At 40.3% G+C, this 15,000-nt stretch overlaps 2 protein-coding genes and 2 pseudogenes across 2 annotated transcripts in view; 2 read left to right on the top strand and 2 right to left on the bottom strand.

Annotated features, from left to right (window-relative positions):
* The window catches only part of LOC138057370 (uncharacterized), a 618-nt pseudogene extending 220 nt beyond the window's left edge, over positions 1-398 (top strand).
* Positions 399-1,827: 1,429 nt separating this feature from the next.
* LOC138056598 (polyglutamine-binding protein 1-like) lies at positions 1,828-8,724 on the bottom strand. The gene is made up of 9 exons (XM_068902436.1): positions 8,582-8,724; positions 7,885-8,021; positions 7,150-7,205; positions 6,389-6,447; positions 6,248-6,298; positions 5,451-5,557; positions 5,068-5,116; positions 4,035-4,110; positions 1,828-2,993 (listed from the first exon to the last, which is right to left on the bottom strand). Exons 1-9 carry the CDS (start codon positions 8,637-8,639, stop codon positions 2,828-2,830), a joined length of 759 nt encoding a protein of 252 aa, XP_068758537.1. The 5' UTR covers positions 8,640-8,724; the 3' UTR covers positions 1,828-2,827.
* Positions 8,725-8,799: 75 nt separating this feature from the next.
* LOC138056596 (uridine 5'-monophosphate synthase pseudogene) lies at positions 8,800-10,748 on the top strand (annotated as a pseudogene).
* The window catches only part of LOC138056594 (F-box and leucine-rich repeat protein 13-like), a 20,482-nt gene continuing 16,174 nt past the window's right edge, over positions 10,693-15,000 (bottom strand). The window contains exons 17-23 of the mRNA XM_068902432.1: positions 14,398-14,560; positions 13,983-14,102; positions 13,612-13,822; positions 13,367-13,420; positions 12,794-12,874; positions 12,179-12,261; positions 10,693-11,212 (exon numbers count right to left, since the gene is read on the bottom strand). Coding sequence (XP_068758533.1) covers positions 11,050-11,212; positions 12,179-12,261; positions 12,794-12,874; positions 13,367-13,420; positions 13,612-13,822; positions 13,983-14,102; positions 14,398-14,560 — 875 coding nt within the window. The 3' untranslated portion in view covers positions 10,693-11,049. The remainder of the gene's footprint in view (positions 11,213-12,178; positions 12,262-12,793; positions 12,875-13,366; positions 13,421-13,611; positions 13,823-13,982; positions 14,103-14,397; positions 14,561-15,000) is intronic.

The following is a 15,000-nucleotide window of genomic DNA, read 5'->3' as shown; positions in this document are numbered from 1 at the left end:
GCACCTTTAAGAATTATCCGCTGAACGTGGTGATCGCAGACAAACACAACAACGTCATTTTCCCGTTGAAACGGTTTATCGAGCATTGCGCGGGTATGTGGTACAACATGTCTATGGTCGATGAGAAACATACCGACGAACTGGTCTTTTCAAACTTCGAGTATCCCCTGTACGTCGAGAGGCACATGGAATTGTGAATCTGGTATGGCAAGGATCTGAAAAACTGGTCCGAGACGGATAACCAGGGAAAGGTCTGTGTCGACGTCTATGGTTACATCATTGACCCAATGGGATACATTGGAGAAGGAGCTCAGAGCGGAGGAACCTCAAGGGCCCAAGCTCTAATAAGAAACCTAAAGATAGCCTTAAAGAGTCTCATGCAGAACAAATGGAAGTGAAAACAACAAGATCCTGTGATGATTCCAAGTCAAGCAAGACACAGATTAGCAAAACCAAAAAAAATGATACGGAATAAATCAATAAAATAAATTTTTGGGTAAAAGTTAATCAGATAAATAAAATGATTTGTAACAAATGATTCACATAAATAAAAATACTGCTTTGACAAAAAAATCTGTCATTACGCCACAAGGTTGTTGCTGAGCATTAAAAAATTTACAACATTTTCCACACGTTTGTTTACGTAATAATATACATGAAAAAAACACTCCATTATGATTGGCTAAGAGAAATGCAGTTTTCAGGTAACAGTATAAAAAAGAAGCGAAAAAGAGGTAATTCAGTGCAAAAAGAAGTAATAAACCAAGCACTCTGATTGGTCAACGAGCAGACAAAGTCAGAGATAGCCAATCAAATGCGAGCCCTCGATGGCGCGATCTTCGCGTGATACGCGTGCGTTGCTTCTGTTTAAACATCCTAAATGTTTGCATGTATATTATCAATAAGTAATCACATGGTTTTTGTCGTGCAATTTGGAATAAATAAGCACTTATAAATTTTCAAAGATTACAACTAGATCTTTTTGCAGATGCGGCGGCCATTTTGATTTCTGTTGTTTCAAATAGCTATTATGGGATGCCCAGGGGCAAATACAAGTGCAATTTTGTTCAGTTTACTCGTGCTTATTTATTCCAAGCTGCACTCGAAATCACGTGATTACCCATGCAAAAAATCGCTACAAAACGGCCTAGAATTGGAGAGTTGGCAAGTTTCTCAAACGCTTTCAAAATACGTTTGTAACGAGATTTGGCAAAGGGTGGGCTATTGGGAAATTGTCAGAAATGGACGATTTTGAAGGCAAAATTGTAAAGGAAACTTAAGTCGTACCATCCCCTAATCAGCATCCAAAAAAACGGATAGGAAAATAGCTTACAATGTTTTTGAAAACCGTCCAAAATGGGGATTGTCTGAGACTTTGTCGAGGGAGTAGCAAGGGGCATGGGTACATCCCCAGCTGACGTCACAAATTGCATCGTCGGAGACCCAGGAGCAGTCAGTCGGGAAAGGAGAAAAGGCGACGAAAATTGTCATGAAGGGGAAAAAAGAAAACTCTCGTCGCCTTTTTTCGCCCTTTTTCTCCGAGGATGCATAAACTGCAGCACTTAGTGACGTCTTCTTCGGGATGATCCATGTTTCTCACTGGCTCGGCCGTGGGACAAGCAACCGCCAATTTCCTGACTTGTTCAACGCAAAATCGAAAAGAATTGACGAGAAATGTATTCTTATGGCGCTCAAATTTGACTTATGCGAAATGAAGAAAAATTGATGTTTGGGAGATTTTCAATAAGAGCTACCCTGTTGTAATACTTGCGAAGGAAGAGATACTAGGAGCTGGTTTTGCAGCCATTAAGCAACCACGACAACAAATTATAGCAAGTTTTACACATTGTTTTCTTCACGACGTACCGGTCTCATACAGTTACAGCTCAGTATTTTGATAAAATCTGTCAATTTGTGTAATGTGAGATTTTCCTTGTGAAATGACTCAACTGTTACTTTGTCCATTCACCTGAAAAACGACGTATTTCAACTCTTAAAATTGAAAACAACCACACTTTCGCCGTTTTAGCTTACTACCTCGCTCAAGAAAAGGAAGCTTCCGGCTTAATTTTAAAAAAGTACTGTTTTAGCGTTCTAGGTCTTTCACTGCTTGCAGTGTTTGTCCGTTTCAATCTTCCAAATTTTAGTTTCCAAGAAAAGGATTTCAAAAAATCTTCCCTTCTTTCAGCTTTCTTAAAATTCGACTAATAACTTCAACTTCTGCACAATGAGCAAGAAGGGAAAACTTCGCATACAAACACTTCATATCATTCGTGTCAGTCTCGGTGTTAGCTCGTTTTCTTGGACTTAATGTATTTGCATATATTCCCAACTGTTGATAGAGAGATTTAGCATCGTCTTTTCGGTGAATTTTTGCGTTTTGCCAAAATTCAAAGAAAAGTGACTAGTTTTAGCTAATTCATTGATTTTTAGTTACAGATAGAGCAGTTTTCAAATGACCGTCGGAAGTAAATACGCGATTGCAATTTCTACGCTTAGTGATTGGTTTAAAAATCTCGCGCCATTTTATCAACCAACGAGAAGGAAAACCTTGGGAAAACCATATCCAATCGCGACTTGCACGCGCGATTTTTCCCGCGCATTGAGCAAGTTACATGGAATTGCTACGAATTTGGATTGGTTCATTGTGCTGTTTGCACCTGCTGTGATTGGTCGAAGTAATTACTTTGGTACTCGCTCTATCATGCAACTTCTCAAAAGAGAGGAAAAAACCTTCCCTAAGAGACTTTTCGTGCTTTTCTGACAAGCAGTAACCTGCCGTTCGCCAATTCTGGTGAACACGATGCCAAGTCTCTCTAATGTCCCTTTATTCGCCCGTTTCGATCACTGATTTCTGTGCTAGTTGTTGATTTGCCCGCAGGACTGCCCCGGGACTCGGGTAAGGCCTCATTTGGAACAATGGTCCATTCGCTGTGGTGTCCACTCCGGTCTTGGCTTCTCCTTTCTTCAACAGCCCCGTTGTCCATGTCCCTCTGTAAAACAAAGAGAGAAGTTCTCAATCGAGTTCCGTAAAGCCAAAACAGAAGTAATTGCTTTGGGCAATCGCAACAGGCACACTTGATCAAATGAGCCAATCGGAACGCAAAGAAAATAAACAGCAACCGGCACTAAAGGCGGGAAAAGCCGAACTCGGGAAAACGCGTTCGTGCAAGTCACAATCGGGTTTGTTTTGCCTCCGATTGCCAGAGGATGTCTCGCAAGATTTTTAAGCCAATCACAAATGGTAAAAACGAAATGAGGACAAGTGGTCCAATACGTGAAGGTTCGTTGGGAGGCGAGTATTAACAACCTTGGCCCAAAAACGCTCTTCTCCTTGTCCATCAAGGAAAACACGTCGTGTTGAATTAACAAATAGATTCCATGTTGCCGTTGTTCTGTTTACGTCAAAATGTGGTAAGAACAAAAAAGGTGGCACACGAGGCGATAGCCCAGTTTGTCCCTGATGTTCTTACCACATTTTGACGTCTTCTGTGATCTTTTACTGAACAGACGCACGGTATCATGGAAGCTATTTGTTATAAATAATAATGAATTAAAAGCTTTTGATGACGTTGGCTATGGGTCTGTCTTCTGATAGACCAGAGGTGAGAACAATCACTTATTATACAAAGTACCATCTTTGCTTTACTAAGCAATTGGTACAAAAACTTCGCTCCCCGCCTCTTTTTTAAAACAGTAGATGGTTTTCACCTGACGTCACAGCAGCCATGTTAGTGTGCAGAACAATACAGAAAAAAGTTTTTTGGAAATTTGACTCTATTATAACGCAAAACATGAGCCATAACTTGCTATTGTTTTGTGCACCAAAATGGCCGTCTAATCACGTGATTGAAAACCATCTACATTTGTATAAGAAGCAAAACCGAAACCAATGACGATTTGCACGCGCGTTTTCCCGCGAAAATTAGCTTTACGTTCTGATTGGCTCATTTGACTATCCTCGTCTCTTGCAATTGGTTACAGTCTCCTGAAAACCACACACTGAGTTTTATTTACAAAACAATTAATCATACTTTGGAGCATCGGAATATGCGGCTGGGTCCATGGGATCCACTTCCTCCGATTTTCTTCGCTTCTCAGCTCTTATTTCTACAAACAAGAGAGAAAACAAAAACATTCTAAGCCGTTTTGATTTATCTTTTTTTTTTCGGTTTTAAGCGCTTGCTCTCACCGACAGAACAACCACAGTTAAGGACAGTGCCTACTATTGTTATTGCGCATACGATCTGCACATCTCGAGATACTCAAATTTCCTATCGGTGATGCTTACTAATACAAGGATATTTTTGCGCGCTTTAAAAATATCTGGAGAAAGTAGATCTTAGTTTAAGTACTCTTGGTATCCAAAAAGAAAATTGGGTGTAACCATGGACTTTTGAGAGATAAATAAGCTTCAATTTGAGAAAGAACGCCATACATGGCTTTGTATTTTATAGCTTTTTACAAAAATTATTCATAAATCATCTTTGAAAAATGCGTGGTTACCCCCAATTTTCTTTTTGGATTTCAATAACACTTTTTAAGATCTACATTTCCTGCATAATCATAAACTGGGGCAAAAATATCTTTGAATTAGTAGGCACCGTCCTTAATTCAGTGAGACGGTGCGGCGTGGCCACAGAATGAGTAAATTCAGGGGTAAAGGAAAATATGGAAGTGACAAGTTACTATTGCGAAAATGTAAAGAGCTGACCTTGGTTGTTCAAAAGGTGGATAGCACTCTTCACTGCATAAATCACTATCCAGCAGATATATTCCAGCAAAACCAATTGAGTTATTCAGTGGATAGCGCTATCCACCCTTTGAACAACTAAACCTTAATGAGTGCATGACAAATTGAGGAACTGTAGTTGAATCTATGATAAATGTTTCTATACAAGAATCAACTGAGAATCGTTTGAATTTGAAGATGTGGGAGACAGGGTTGACTGCGTTTGACTTGAAAAGAAGTAGAGATCAGAAAGGAATGGTAGCTTTGATGATATGAGACAAATGTGAGTTACCGCAAAATTTTTCATCATTTTAAACCTGCTTAGTGTATATTACCTTTGTCTTGCTTTCTTTTTCCTGCGGCTTCTTGTCTTTTTTGCGAACCCTTGAACAATGAATATACTGGTATGTTAATAAATCAGAAGCTCATCAGCTTGAAGCGTTGAACTCTGGTTCAGAGCTGGGGTTTTTTGGAGTTTAAAAATTTCCTTATTTGAACGTAATGTAGCTCATGCATTTTGCTGCGCGTGCATCTTTGATCTTATTTTTGTCCATATTTGGTGTCCTAAAATCTCCAGCTTTGTTCCAAGGAAACACTAGATGGTGCAAATTACACGCTTCAATGTCAAGTGCTTCTGGTTAAATCGGAAAACACAGCGCCCTTGTTCAATGTACATGCAAGAACTAGATGTTCAGTTTCCCCTGCTTCAGTTTCTTACCTTCACAAGACTTGGATGTTTGCCAATACTTAAAACTTGCTCTTTTTCATGTTCCGTATCTACTCCAGGTGGGGCGAGGATTTCTCTGTTGGGCAGCACATCAGATTCTGCAATGAAAATGATCATCCAGTCCAGTTTTGCTCAACTGGCAAAGGGCTGGCACAGTACTGAGAGCACTTGCCTTACAACAATTTGGCCTGAGTTCAATTCCCAGACTCGGGGACGCATGTGGATTGAGTTTGTTGGTTCTGTACTCTGCTCCGAGAGGTTTTTTTTTTCCGGGTACTCCGATTTCCCTTTTACTCAAAAAACCAAAGTTTGATTTGATTTCAATATATACTGTCCCCACTTAGTAACCCAATGCTAGATTAGACACTTAATAAAAATAAATAAATAAATAAATAAATAAAAAATAATAATAATAACTTTATTTCAGTGTCAATCTGAAATAAAGTTATCATCCCATTGACACCTAAGAGTGACACTTACCATAATGGATTTTACTCTGTCTAATGCCAGATGATTTTACTTGTACATGTCAATGGTGAGCATCCTAGGGCATTTGAGGTGTAAATGGGTTAAACTCGGTCAAAAACCCCATTAATTAAATTTACTATCATTATTAAAGCAGGAGAAAACTAGAGGCAACTGGTTGTCTTTTTACAGAATGTTGAAAAGTACTGAGGAAAAAAAATTTCCTATTAGTGATCAGGTCCAGATTTGAACTCCAAGCAATGCAAATCAATAATTAAAATCTGGTAGAAGTTTGGACAATGAAGAATTTCAGTTGCCAGTACCTTTTTTACTGTTGACAACAGATGCTGGAAGTGTTACTTCGGCAGTTGGATCTAAAAAGTAAACATCTGTATTAGTTAACAGAGCGCTAACTGCTAAAACCAGCAATTTTCAAACAAAACAATTTTTTTGCATCTGCTTACCCAATGGATGACGCCAAGATACTTGATTGGTTATTGTGTTCCAATAATAACTGCTTCCACTTTCAAGAAAGGAAAATAGGAGAATAAAGTCTTCCACTACGTTTCATAGAATCCAAAAGCATTTTGAGTTTGTCTGAGTCCTTATCAGCCATGGATACGGTCTCCGCTCGGGTACAGCTAGGCAGTGCGTCAACAACAACAGACTTCTGCGCACTGATAGGTTTATTACTTTCAAGTATGGGTAACCGTTATTTTTGTCCTTGTAAGTTTTACAATCTCGTGCTATTATGCATTTTCTAGTTACTGACCCATCTTGTAATTTAGTAAATGCTACCAAAGAGTGAATAAACACATTATTATTATTATTATTATGATTATGATTATGATTATGATTATGATTATGATTATGATTATGATTATGATTGAATACTTTATAGTTCTTTGCTCGGTTTAAAATGAAAATCTACAATCTCCTAAATCAAAATTCCAAGAATGACACCTTACTCAACATTTCACACACGACTACTTTAATGGACAAGCTCCCTAATAACAATAACAATAATAACTTTCAACGCTAATCGCTGTTGCAAGTACAGCAACGACACAGCTCAAGCATCCCACCCAGGAGTATAATCTACAACCTGACTACTAGGCAACCAGTTTTGGTTTAATAAAAAGCCGACAAGAGAATTCCAGTTTTTTCTGTCTTGGCTTGTGTATAATTGATTAATACAATTTCTACTGGAAAGTTAACCACTTACCTACTAGGATCTGGTACTAGATACCATCCTACTGGTAAAGGCACTGTATTATAATCCTGAAAAAAACAAAATTCTCATTTTTTTCTGCCAACTGGTTAGCTCAGTTCTTTGGACATTATACAACCATGTTGGAAATGTTCTACATGTAGCTTGATAATGACACAAATACTAAATAGCTCATCTTCTCTAATAAGGACAACAGATCCCATTCTCTCATGAAAGGGTTGAATCCAGTAGATGCTTGCTGTTCAAAATTAGGGTGATGTAAAACCAGTCCTTTATACATGGATTGTACAAGCAGATGAGATCAAAATATAATAATTGAACAGTAGGACCTGCCTACACAAGCTTTAAATGTTGCCCTTACAGTATGTAACTGGATTTAACAACCATTTTATAACCATTACCTTCCTAAGAAAGACAGACTATTTTAATTGTCATTAAGGGGTGATTCAGTGTCCCCTTTAACCCTTTTCCTCCTGGAAGTGACAATAAACAGATTTTAATCAGTCTAAGAATGGACAATTCCTTGGTCTCACAGAGGTCACTTGAGATGCTAAATGTGATGTTGTACCTGCATACTGGTATCAGGAAAAGCATTCTGTGTTATAGGCAATGTGTAACCAGGTAACCTCATTGACTGATAAAGATCAGCAGTAGCAGTCCAAACATCACCATGAGACAAACAAGAAATAACTGATTGTCTTTGATTAATATTGGCAAATTATCCCTCACCTTTGGTGGTTGAGGTACAGCATTTTCTCCATATCGCTTCCGACAATATTCCACACATGTGTGATAAGGGTTGACTGTATTGGGACAACCTTTAACTGGTCCATCAACTTTTGGTGATCCATTAAGTTTTTCCTTGTCTACCAACAAAATCAACATGGGCAAAACAAAAACAAAAACTATATTCATCTGTGTGACTATGAACTGTTAACTAAAACATAAACCACATTATTGCGAGGATGCCAAAAGAGTGACAACTGGTAATTGATTGACATATACAGTTTTAAACGTGTGTAGGTAATCCCACAAGCACCAAATATAGATTTACGTGGCATCTGATTGGATACATGTAGTGTTGAATAAGAATAAATTAAGATTGCGTCCATTTTTTGGAGATCGTTCTTGTTGTGAGATGACTATAAGTTGTAAACATTGTCCGAGTACAGCAGAAGCTTTAATATTGCTAAAGTCTTACTGCTGGAAATTTTTATCACTGAGTAATTAAGAATCTATCACTTGAAAGAGTGTAGCACAATAGCCGAGTTTGTTTGTTTGTTTATACTGAATAAAGGAAATATATACCATTTTTAGTGCATAAATAGTCCGTCTAATTTGCAAGCTGCAGCTTGCCAATTATTAACCTCATAATAATTTTTTGTGACCGGATTGGACCGAAGAAACACTATTTCAGTAACCTTACCATTCTGTATTATTCCTCTCTTTGCAAGACGCGCTTGAAGTGCTGGAGGTAAAGGCATCGGGGATAAGTTTTTCTCAAAACAACCTGGCACTTTGTTTGTATGGTTTACAACAACTTTCAAACCTTTTCAATATGGCGGTCATACTGAGCCAGCGATACATCTGTCGGTGGGCCATGTAGGATGTCCATGTATGAGAATCTATTCTTTACTCAGCCACGTGCTAATCAAACATGGCGTCTGAAGAGAAGAGTGAACTGGTGGAAAAGTTGTTCCAGATTGAGGCCATAAAGTTTGGTGATTTTATCCTGAAGAGTGGTACACAGTCCCCAGTTTATGTAGACTTTCGGGTGATCGTGTCACATCCTGAAATAATGAGGCAAGTAAGTGCCATGCTGTGGAATACTGCTTCCGACTCCAAGGCGGATTTTTCTGTCATCTGCGGCGTTCCATATACCGCTTTACCCATTGCTTCGTGCATTTCTGTGACGCACAATATCCCTATGGTAATGAGGAGAAAGGAGGCCAAGGCATATGGAACGAAACGGCTGATAGAAGGGGTGTTTGCGGCAGGAAGCAAATGCCTAGTGATTGAAGATGTCGTGACGAGTGGTTCAAGTGTTTTGGAAACTGTTGAAGCACTTTCCTCAGCGGATCTGCGTGTTACAGACGCAGTAGTGTTGTTAGATCGCTTTCAGGGTGGTAAAGAGATGCTCAAGTACCAAGGGATAAGTCTCCACAGCCTTCTAACGCTTCCAGAAGTAATTGAATTGTTGTGCAGAAAGGGGAAAGTCGATCCAGAAATGGCAGAAAAAGTACGCAAGTTTCTTTCCGCGAATAAGTTCCAGCCTTCGTCTTTGACACGCAAGGAACTGGAAAAACCCGGAAGCAAACGTAGTTTTGAAGAAAGAGCGATAATTGCAACCCATCCGCTCACTAAGAGGTTGTTTCAGATTATTTCAGAGAAGAAATCCAATCTTGCTGTCTCCGTTGACTTCACCACTAGTGGGGAAGTTTTGAGCCTAGTGGAAAAAGTGGGACCGCACGTTTGCATTGTCAAGACACATGTTGATATTTTGGAAGATTTTACACCATCCTTCACCCAGTCGCTTCAACAGCTCGCAGAAAAACACAACTTTGTCATCTTTGAAGACAGGAAATTTGCTGACATTGGAAACACTGTGAAGAATCAGTTCAGCAAAGGGTTGTATCACATTGCTGATTGGGCTGATCTGGTCAACGCACATGCCGTCCCTGGAGATGGAGTTGTTAAGGGCCTTAAAGAGATAGGCACCCCACTTGGCAGAGCATGTCTGTTGATTGCTGAGATGAGCTCGGCAGGAAGCCTAGCCACTGGAGAATACACCACAAGAGTGGTGGAAATGGCCAAGAATCACAAAGACTTTGTCGTAGGCTTTATTAGCCAGTCCTGTTTACTTGATGATCCTCAGTTTGTACACATGACCCCTGGAGTACAGCTTCGCACAGGAGGTGATGCTCTTGGTCAACAGTACCTCACCCCTACTGAAGTAATCATTAACAAAGGAAGTGATGTTGTAATTGTCGGAAGAGGAATCTATCAGGCTGCAGACCCACTGAAGGCTGCTGTTGACTTCAAGGAAGCAGCATATAATGCATACATGAAAAGAACTAGAAATTGAGAAACTTGTGATGTGATACAAATGACATACATTGATAATGGTTCAAACACAGGAATAAAATACCCCATGTTTCAGTTGTTTGAGTAAAGCATTAATAGCACTTCACAAATGGTACCTATTTAATTTATAGTGATTCATCTGACCCCATTTGTTGCTCAAAGGTCGCACATCTTTATCCAGTGAATATGTCACAATGCTCATTCATAAACAAATCATTATTTCTGTATTACTTCGTAGTGGTGAAGGAGGTGATGTGAAGAGATGAACATTGCGGTTTGAGTTCGACCAGATAGAAGGTTTTTCTAGTAAAGAGTGTAGAATTCGTGATTACAGGGAAGTGGAGCAGCCTGAGTGAGGTGTAAAATAATCAGAAATTGTGAAGACATGGATTATTTTGTCACGACTGAAAAAAATGTCCATAGCCTCTACGTACAAAAACAAAAGCCAAGGGCTCTGGGGTGTGTAAACATATCTTTATTTTATATTTTCTCAAAAATATATTTTACATGCGACCTGCCTCCGTATAAAATTAACACAATTGTGGCAAGTCAGCTCTTTCTCCTGTTGCCAAAATGAATGAGTTTAAAAAATATTCTATTTCACATTTACACCAAATTTGTCCTCTAAAACTGATAAGGTATCATTAACAACTTGTTTCCTCCACTAGCGGGACATCGGACTTTAATTTAAGAATTTTCAGAGCTTAGAAAACGAAATATGTAACTATTCTCCTTTGCCCGGACGTCATAGCGCTACTTCCGAGTTGCAGAATGGGGCCAATCTGAGTGTCTTGTCGGCCAGCTGGTCAATTAGAAGCCAAGCAGCGACGATGGATCGTCAGCATTGTACAGCACATGCTCACATTTTGTTTGAAGCTTCTGTACCGCTGCCTTGGTGATGTTTCTACAGTAGAGTATAGTTAAAGATGACAGCTGCTTGCAGCCTTTCCTCAAGTATCGCAGTGATTTGTCTCTGAAATTAAAATCATATTAAAACGTCAAGAAATGACTGTTAACATTGAGCGTAAAAAGTACTTAACGTGACTTCCTTAGTTTTATTAATACGTGGTGGTAATCTGTTTAAAAACCTCGCGCCGCATTTCAACCAATGAGCGATTTGCTTGCACACGTTTTCCCGCGCAGAGCGTTGGCGTTAGATATTTGTCTCGCTCGTTTCGCACACTGCGTCTGATTTAATCCGCGGAAGTAATCATCTGGTTAAGTTCTACGATACTCTATCAAAAAGAGACGATGTATTTCACGGGACTGTGCAGCAGATTCTTTCTAAAGGAGTCGAAACGACGGATTTCCTATTAGATACGATGCTTATATATTTTACACGACCGTCACACAGAACTCTCCTAAAAGGAATCAAACAGTCGAATTAACATCAATATCTCGTATGAACTATCGCTGAATGACAACAGACTCGAAAAGTTGGAGTGAACATTCGAGCGATAACCAACCGTCAAACTGCTTGGGCTACACTGACAAACGACGGGATATTCAACAAATACAGCGATTAGGACAAATGTCTGTGTCAATAAATGTTCAATCAAGTGTAGTTATGATCCTCGCATTTATAAACGCAATTTTAGCAATTGCGCAGAGAAGCCTGAAAATTTACCTACCGCCGGGTAGGGTCGTACGTCTTGTTGAAAACCATATTTCATTGGCCGTATAGTGTCGTACTTCCTATTGTTTTCTGTGCTAAATCCGTTGTAATCTTTGTTCGTTCTATTGTTCTTTTGGCCAATCCTGAAGCCCGTTCACTGAAGACCCGAAAATTCGGGACTTCAACGGGGTTTGAACCCGTCCGTGATCTCGCGATGCCAGTGCGACGCTCCCACCGACTGAGCTATAAAGCAACTGATGTTGGGAGCTACTCCGCAATCAAAGTTTCTTGCACTTAATCGGGAAAAACTAAATTCTCACTTACGTGATTTGAATGCAGCCAGAAAGGTCCAGGGATTCAATATAGTGACATACCCCTGATAAATACTGAAGACTTGAATCTGTTAACTGCAGAGAAACCGCAGAGTGTAAGGTTATTGAATACATATTTTAATTATACAAACGAATGAAATAGCCCATTTCCGAGTTGCTGTTTAACTCAGTTTCAAAGCGAGTCCCGGTGCACAACCATTCATATGAAAACGAGTGGTGTATTTTCATCCGAATCAAACTCACAAAAATTTAAACGGTTTAGCACTTAGACTCGTTATAAACCAGAGACAAACAGCAACTCGGATATGGCCTAATATCCGTTTATTTATCTACAGAAAAATAAATGTTGCCTTTTTCTTATATACGAGAACTATGTAAATTGGGCCTACCAACGAATTAGGATGGTGGTTAGACTAGCAATTTACCCGGAAAATCCACATGAAAGCCTGAGCTCCTAAGCTCGATTTCCGTCGCTCACTCGGAGCGATGGGGTGTGGGGGGGAATGCCGGCTCATTTCCCGAAACTGCGGCTGGTAATCCAGCTATCCTGCTCCCTGACCAGTAGAGCAACCTTAAAAAGTAATTGACCGCATTCTCAGTTTCTCACCTTATTGCATCCAGCAAGGTTTAAAGTCCGCAGCAATCGACAGCAGAACGCGAGGTTTTTAATGGCATTATCTGTCAGTCCCTTCAGGAGTAAAAGTTAACAAGTGATCAAGTTTATTATTGAAACTTTAAGATGGTTACCAAATTGTTGAAAAAGAAATATCATCACATTATTTTCCTTAGAAACAAACAGCTATGGGTCTTCATTTGCGTCAATTGTTCCGTGTTCCTTTGCTTCCATATGAAGGATAGCTTGCTTGCATAGTTTTTCTAGGTAAGTCGCAATTACTATGTCAGGGCCACGGAGAGGGCGCAACGAAGGGGGGGGGGGGAGGGCGATAGCACCCCACTTTTTTTCCTATGGTGTTGTCTTCTCCCAAACCTCTCCCCACTCCCCAACTCCCCTCACCCTTCCGTGATCCATACCAAAACGCAGCCTCCCCTCCCCCCCACTTTCAAACGAACTCCACGGCCCCTGTGTGTGGAACTCAAACCAAGAATGACGCAATGCACCATTCCCGACTCACGGACGCCAAACAACGAAAACACTAAGAAAAAGCTGTGTTGACTTTACCTTGCATTGGGAGACATTGAAGTTCTCTAGAAGTCTACATTGTTGGCACATTTTCTGAAAAAAAAAAAAAAACACGGAGACTTTTATTCGGCGACTATTAACTCATGTGAGCACAAAACCGACGTCAACAGGCGAAAGAGTTACGCTTCCAGCATCCTCTCCTCAGTCTTTCCGTTGGAAAAAGAAAGAGAGAGACTGGTAACTAAATTGGTAAGTCACTCGGGTGTTGCATTACTTGACCTCACCTGCAGTCCAAGGTCAGTGATGTTTGGACATTCAGCAAGTGTAATATCACGGAACCTTGGGTTGTTACCCAGAGCCGCCACTCCCTGATCCTGAATATTACACCCTGACAAATCAAGGGACACCAGGGAAGGGAGGGTACCAAGAAGCTCCACACCAGCGTCGGTAACGTGTTCACAGTAACAGAAACTAGCGTAGACGAGGTTATGACACCTGAAAAATAACGGAGCGGTAAGTCCCAGTAATATTCCTTAGCCACAAGGAGGGCCGGATGGTAATACGAAGGAAATATGCGAGCGTGAAGAAACAAGACACGATCGCGCGCGTTCGTGCAGCTTAGTTTTCTTGTAGAATGTTTGGTCACTGTACCAACCTTTGGGCTATTCTTAGCAAAGTGACGTCACTGACTCGTACACAATTAGTTAAATTGAGTTCTTTTATCTTGGCGCCAGAAGGTCCTTCAACAATCTGCCTCACTCCAGTGTCTTGTATCCTGATAAAAAAAAATATAGTAACTTTTCAGCAAATCATAATTCTAATGTCGCAAAGGGGCATTTCGTTTCGCTTAAACTGATGAGCCTGCTTCTGATTCCGTCCCTTTCTTGACACAAATGTGGAGGGGAAGGGTGGAAGGGAGGGGTAGAGGAGAGGGGTGGGGGAGGAGGGTGAGAGTGTGCATCAATCGAGTCACTTTCCCCTGCAGCACAGCTCTCAAAAAGCCAACCCAGCCGGGGACCAGGTTGCTTAAAAGCTATACTGCCCTTCAGATTAGGATTATTTTCACAAACCTGACACAATCGGCAACGTTCACGACATTGAGATGCTTAAAGGCGGTTAAGGCCTTGAGAGCGAGATCTGTTATTCTCGGACAATCTACGAGGTAAATATGGTCTAACATCGGACAGCTCTTGGATAACACCTTCACTGATGCATCGGTTAGGCGATTGTTTCCTACAATAAAAATGGAGAATATATTGCCTTATTACGACCACGCAGTGACAAAGAAAATACTGCTTACAAAGTTACTACAAAAGAATTATCGACGTCATCAACAACAGACAAACAACACACTGATTCACTCTATCACACTACAGCCCGACGCAGTCTAGAATACACGTACAGACCTTAGACATACAGACGGATCGAAATGCAGCAATCACTGTTTAGTCTTCGCGGCCAATTACATCTAGGCTCAACTGACAGTCGACCTATAACATCACGAATAAGTTGACCAATGACATCCACGACCGGAGTTTTTACAGTATCTACCAACGTTACACAAATTACTTGACTCTGAAGATGACTTCGAACCTTCCAGGTTGTGGAAACGTCAGTCAATGTCACCTCAAACAGTCCTTCTCAGGACTACCATCACCAGAACGATAGTATTT

The sequence above is a fragment of the Montipora capricornis genome, chromosome 7, assembly GCF_036669925.1.
Source record: "Montipora capricornis isolate CH-2021 chromosome 7, ASM3666992v2, whole genome shotgun sequence".
Lineage (NCBI taxonomy): Eukaryota > Metazoa > Cnidaria > Anthozoa > Scleractinia > Acroporidae > Montipora > Montipora capricornis.
Note: the sequence above shows the minus strand (reverse complement) of the source record. Positions and strands in the feature narration are given on the sequence as shown.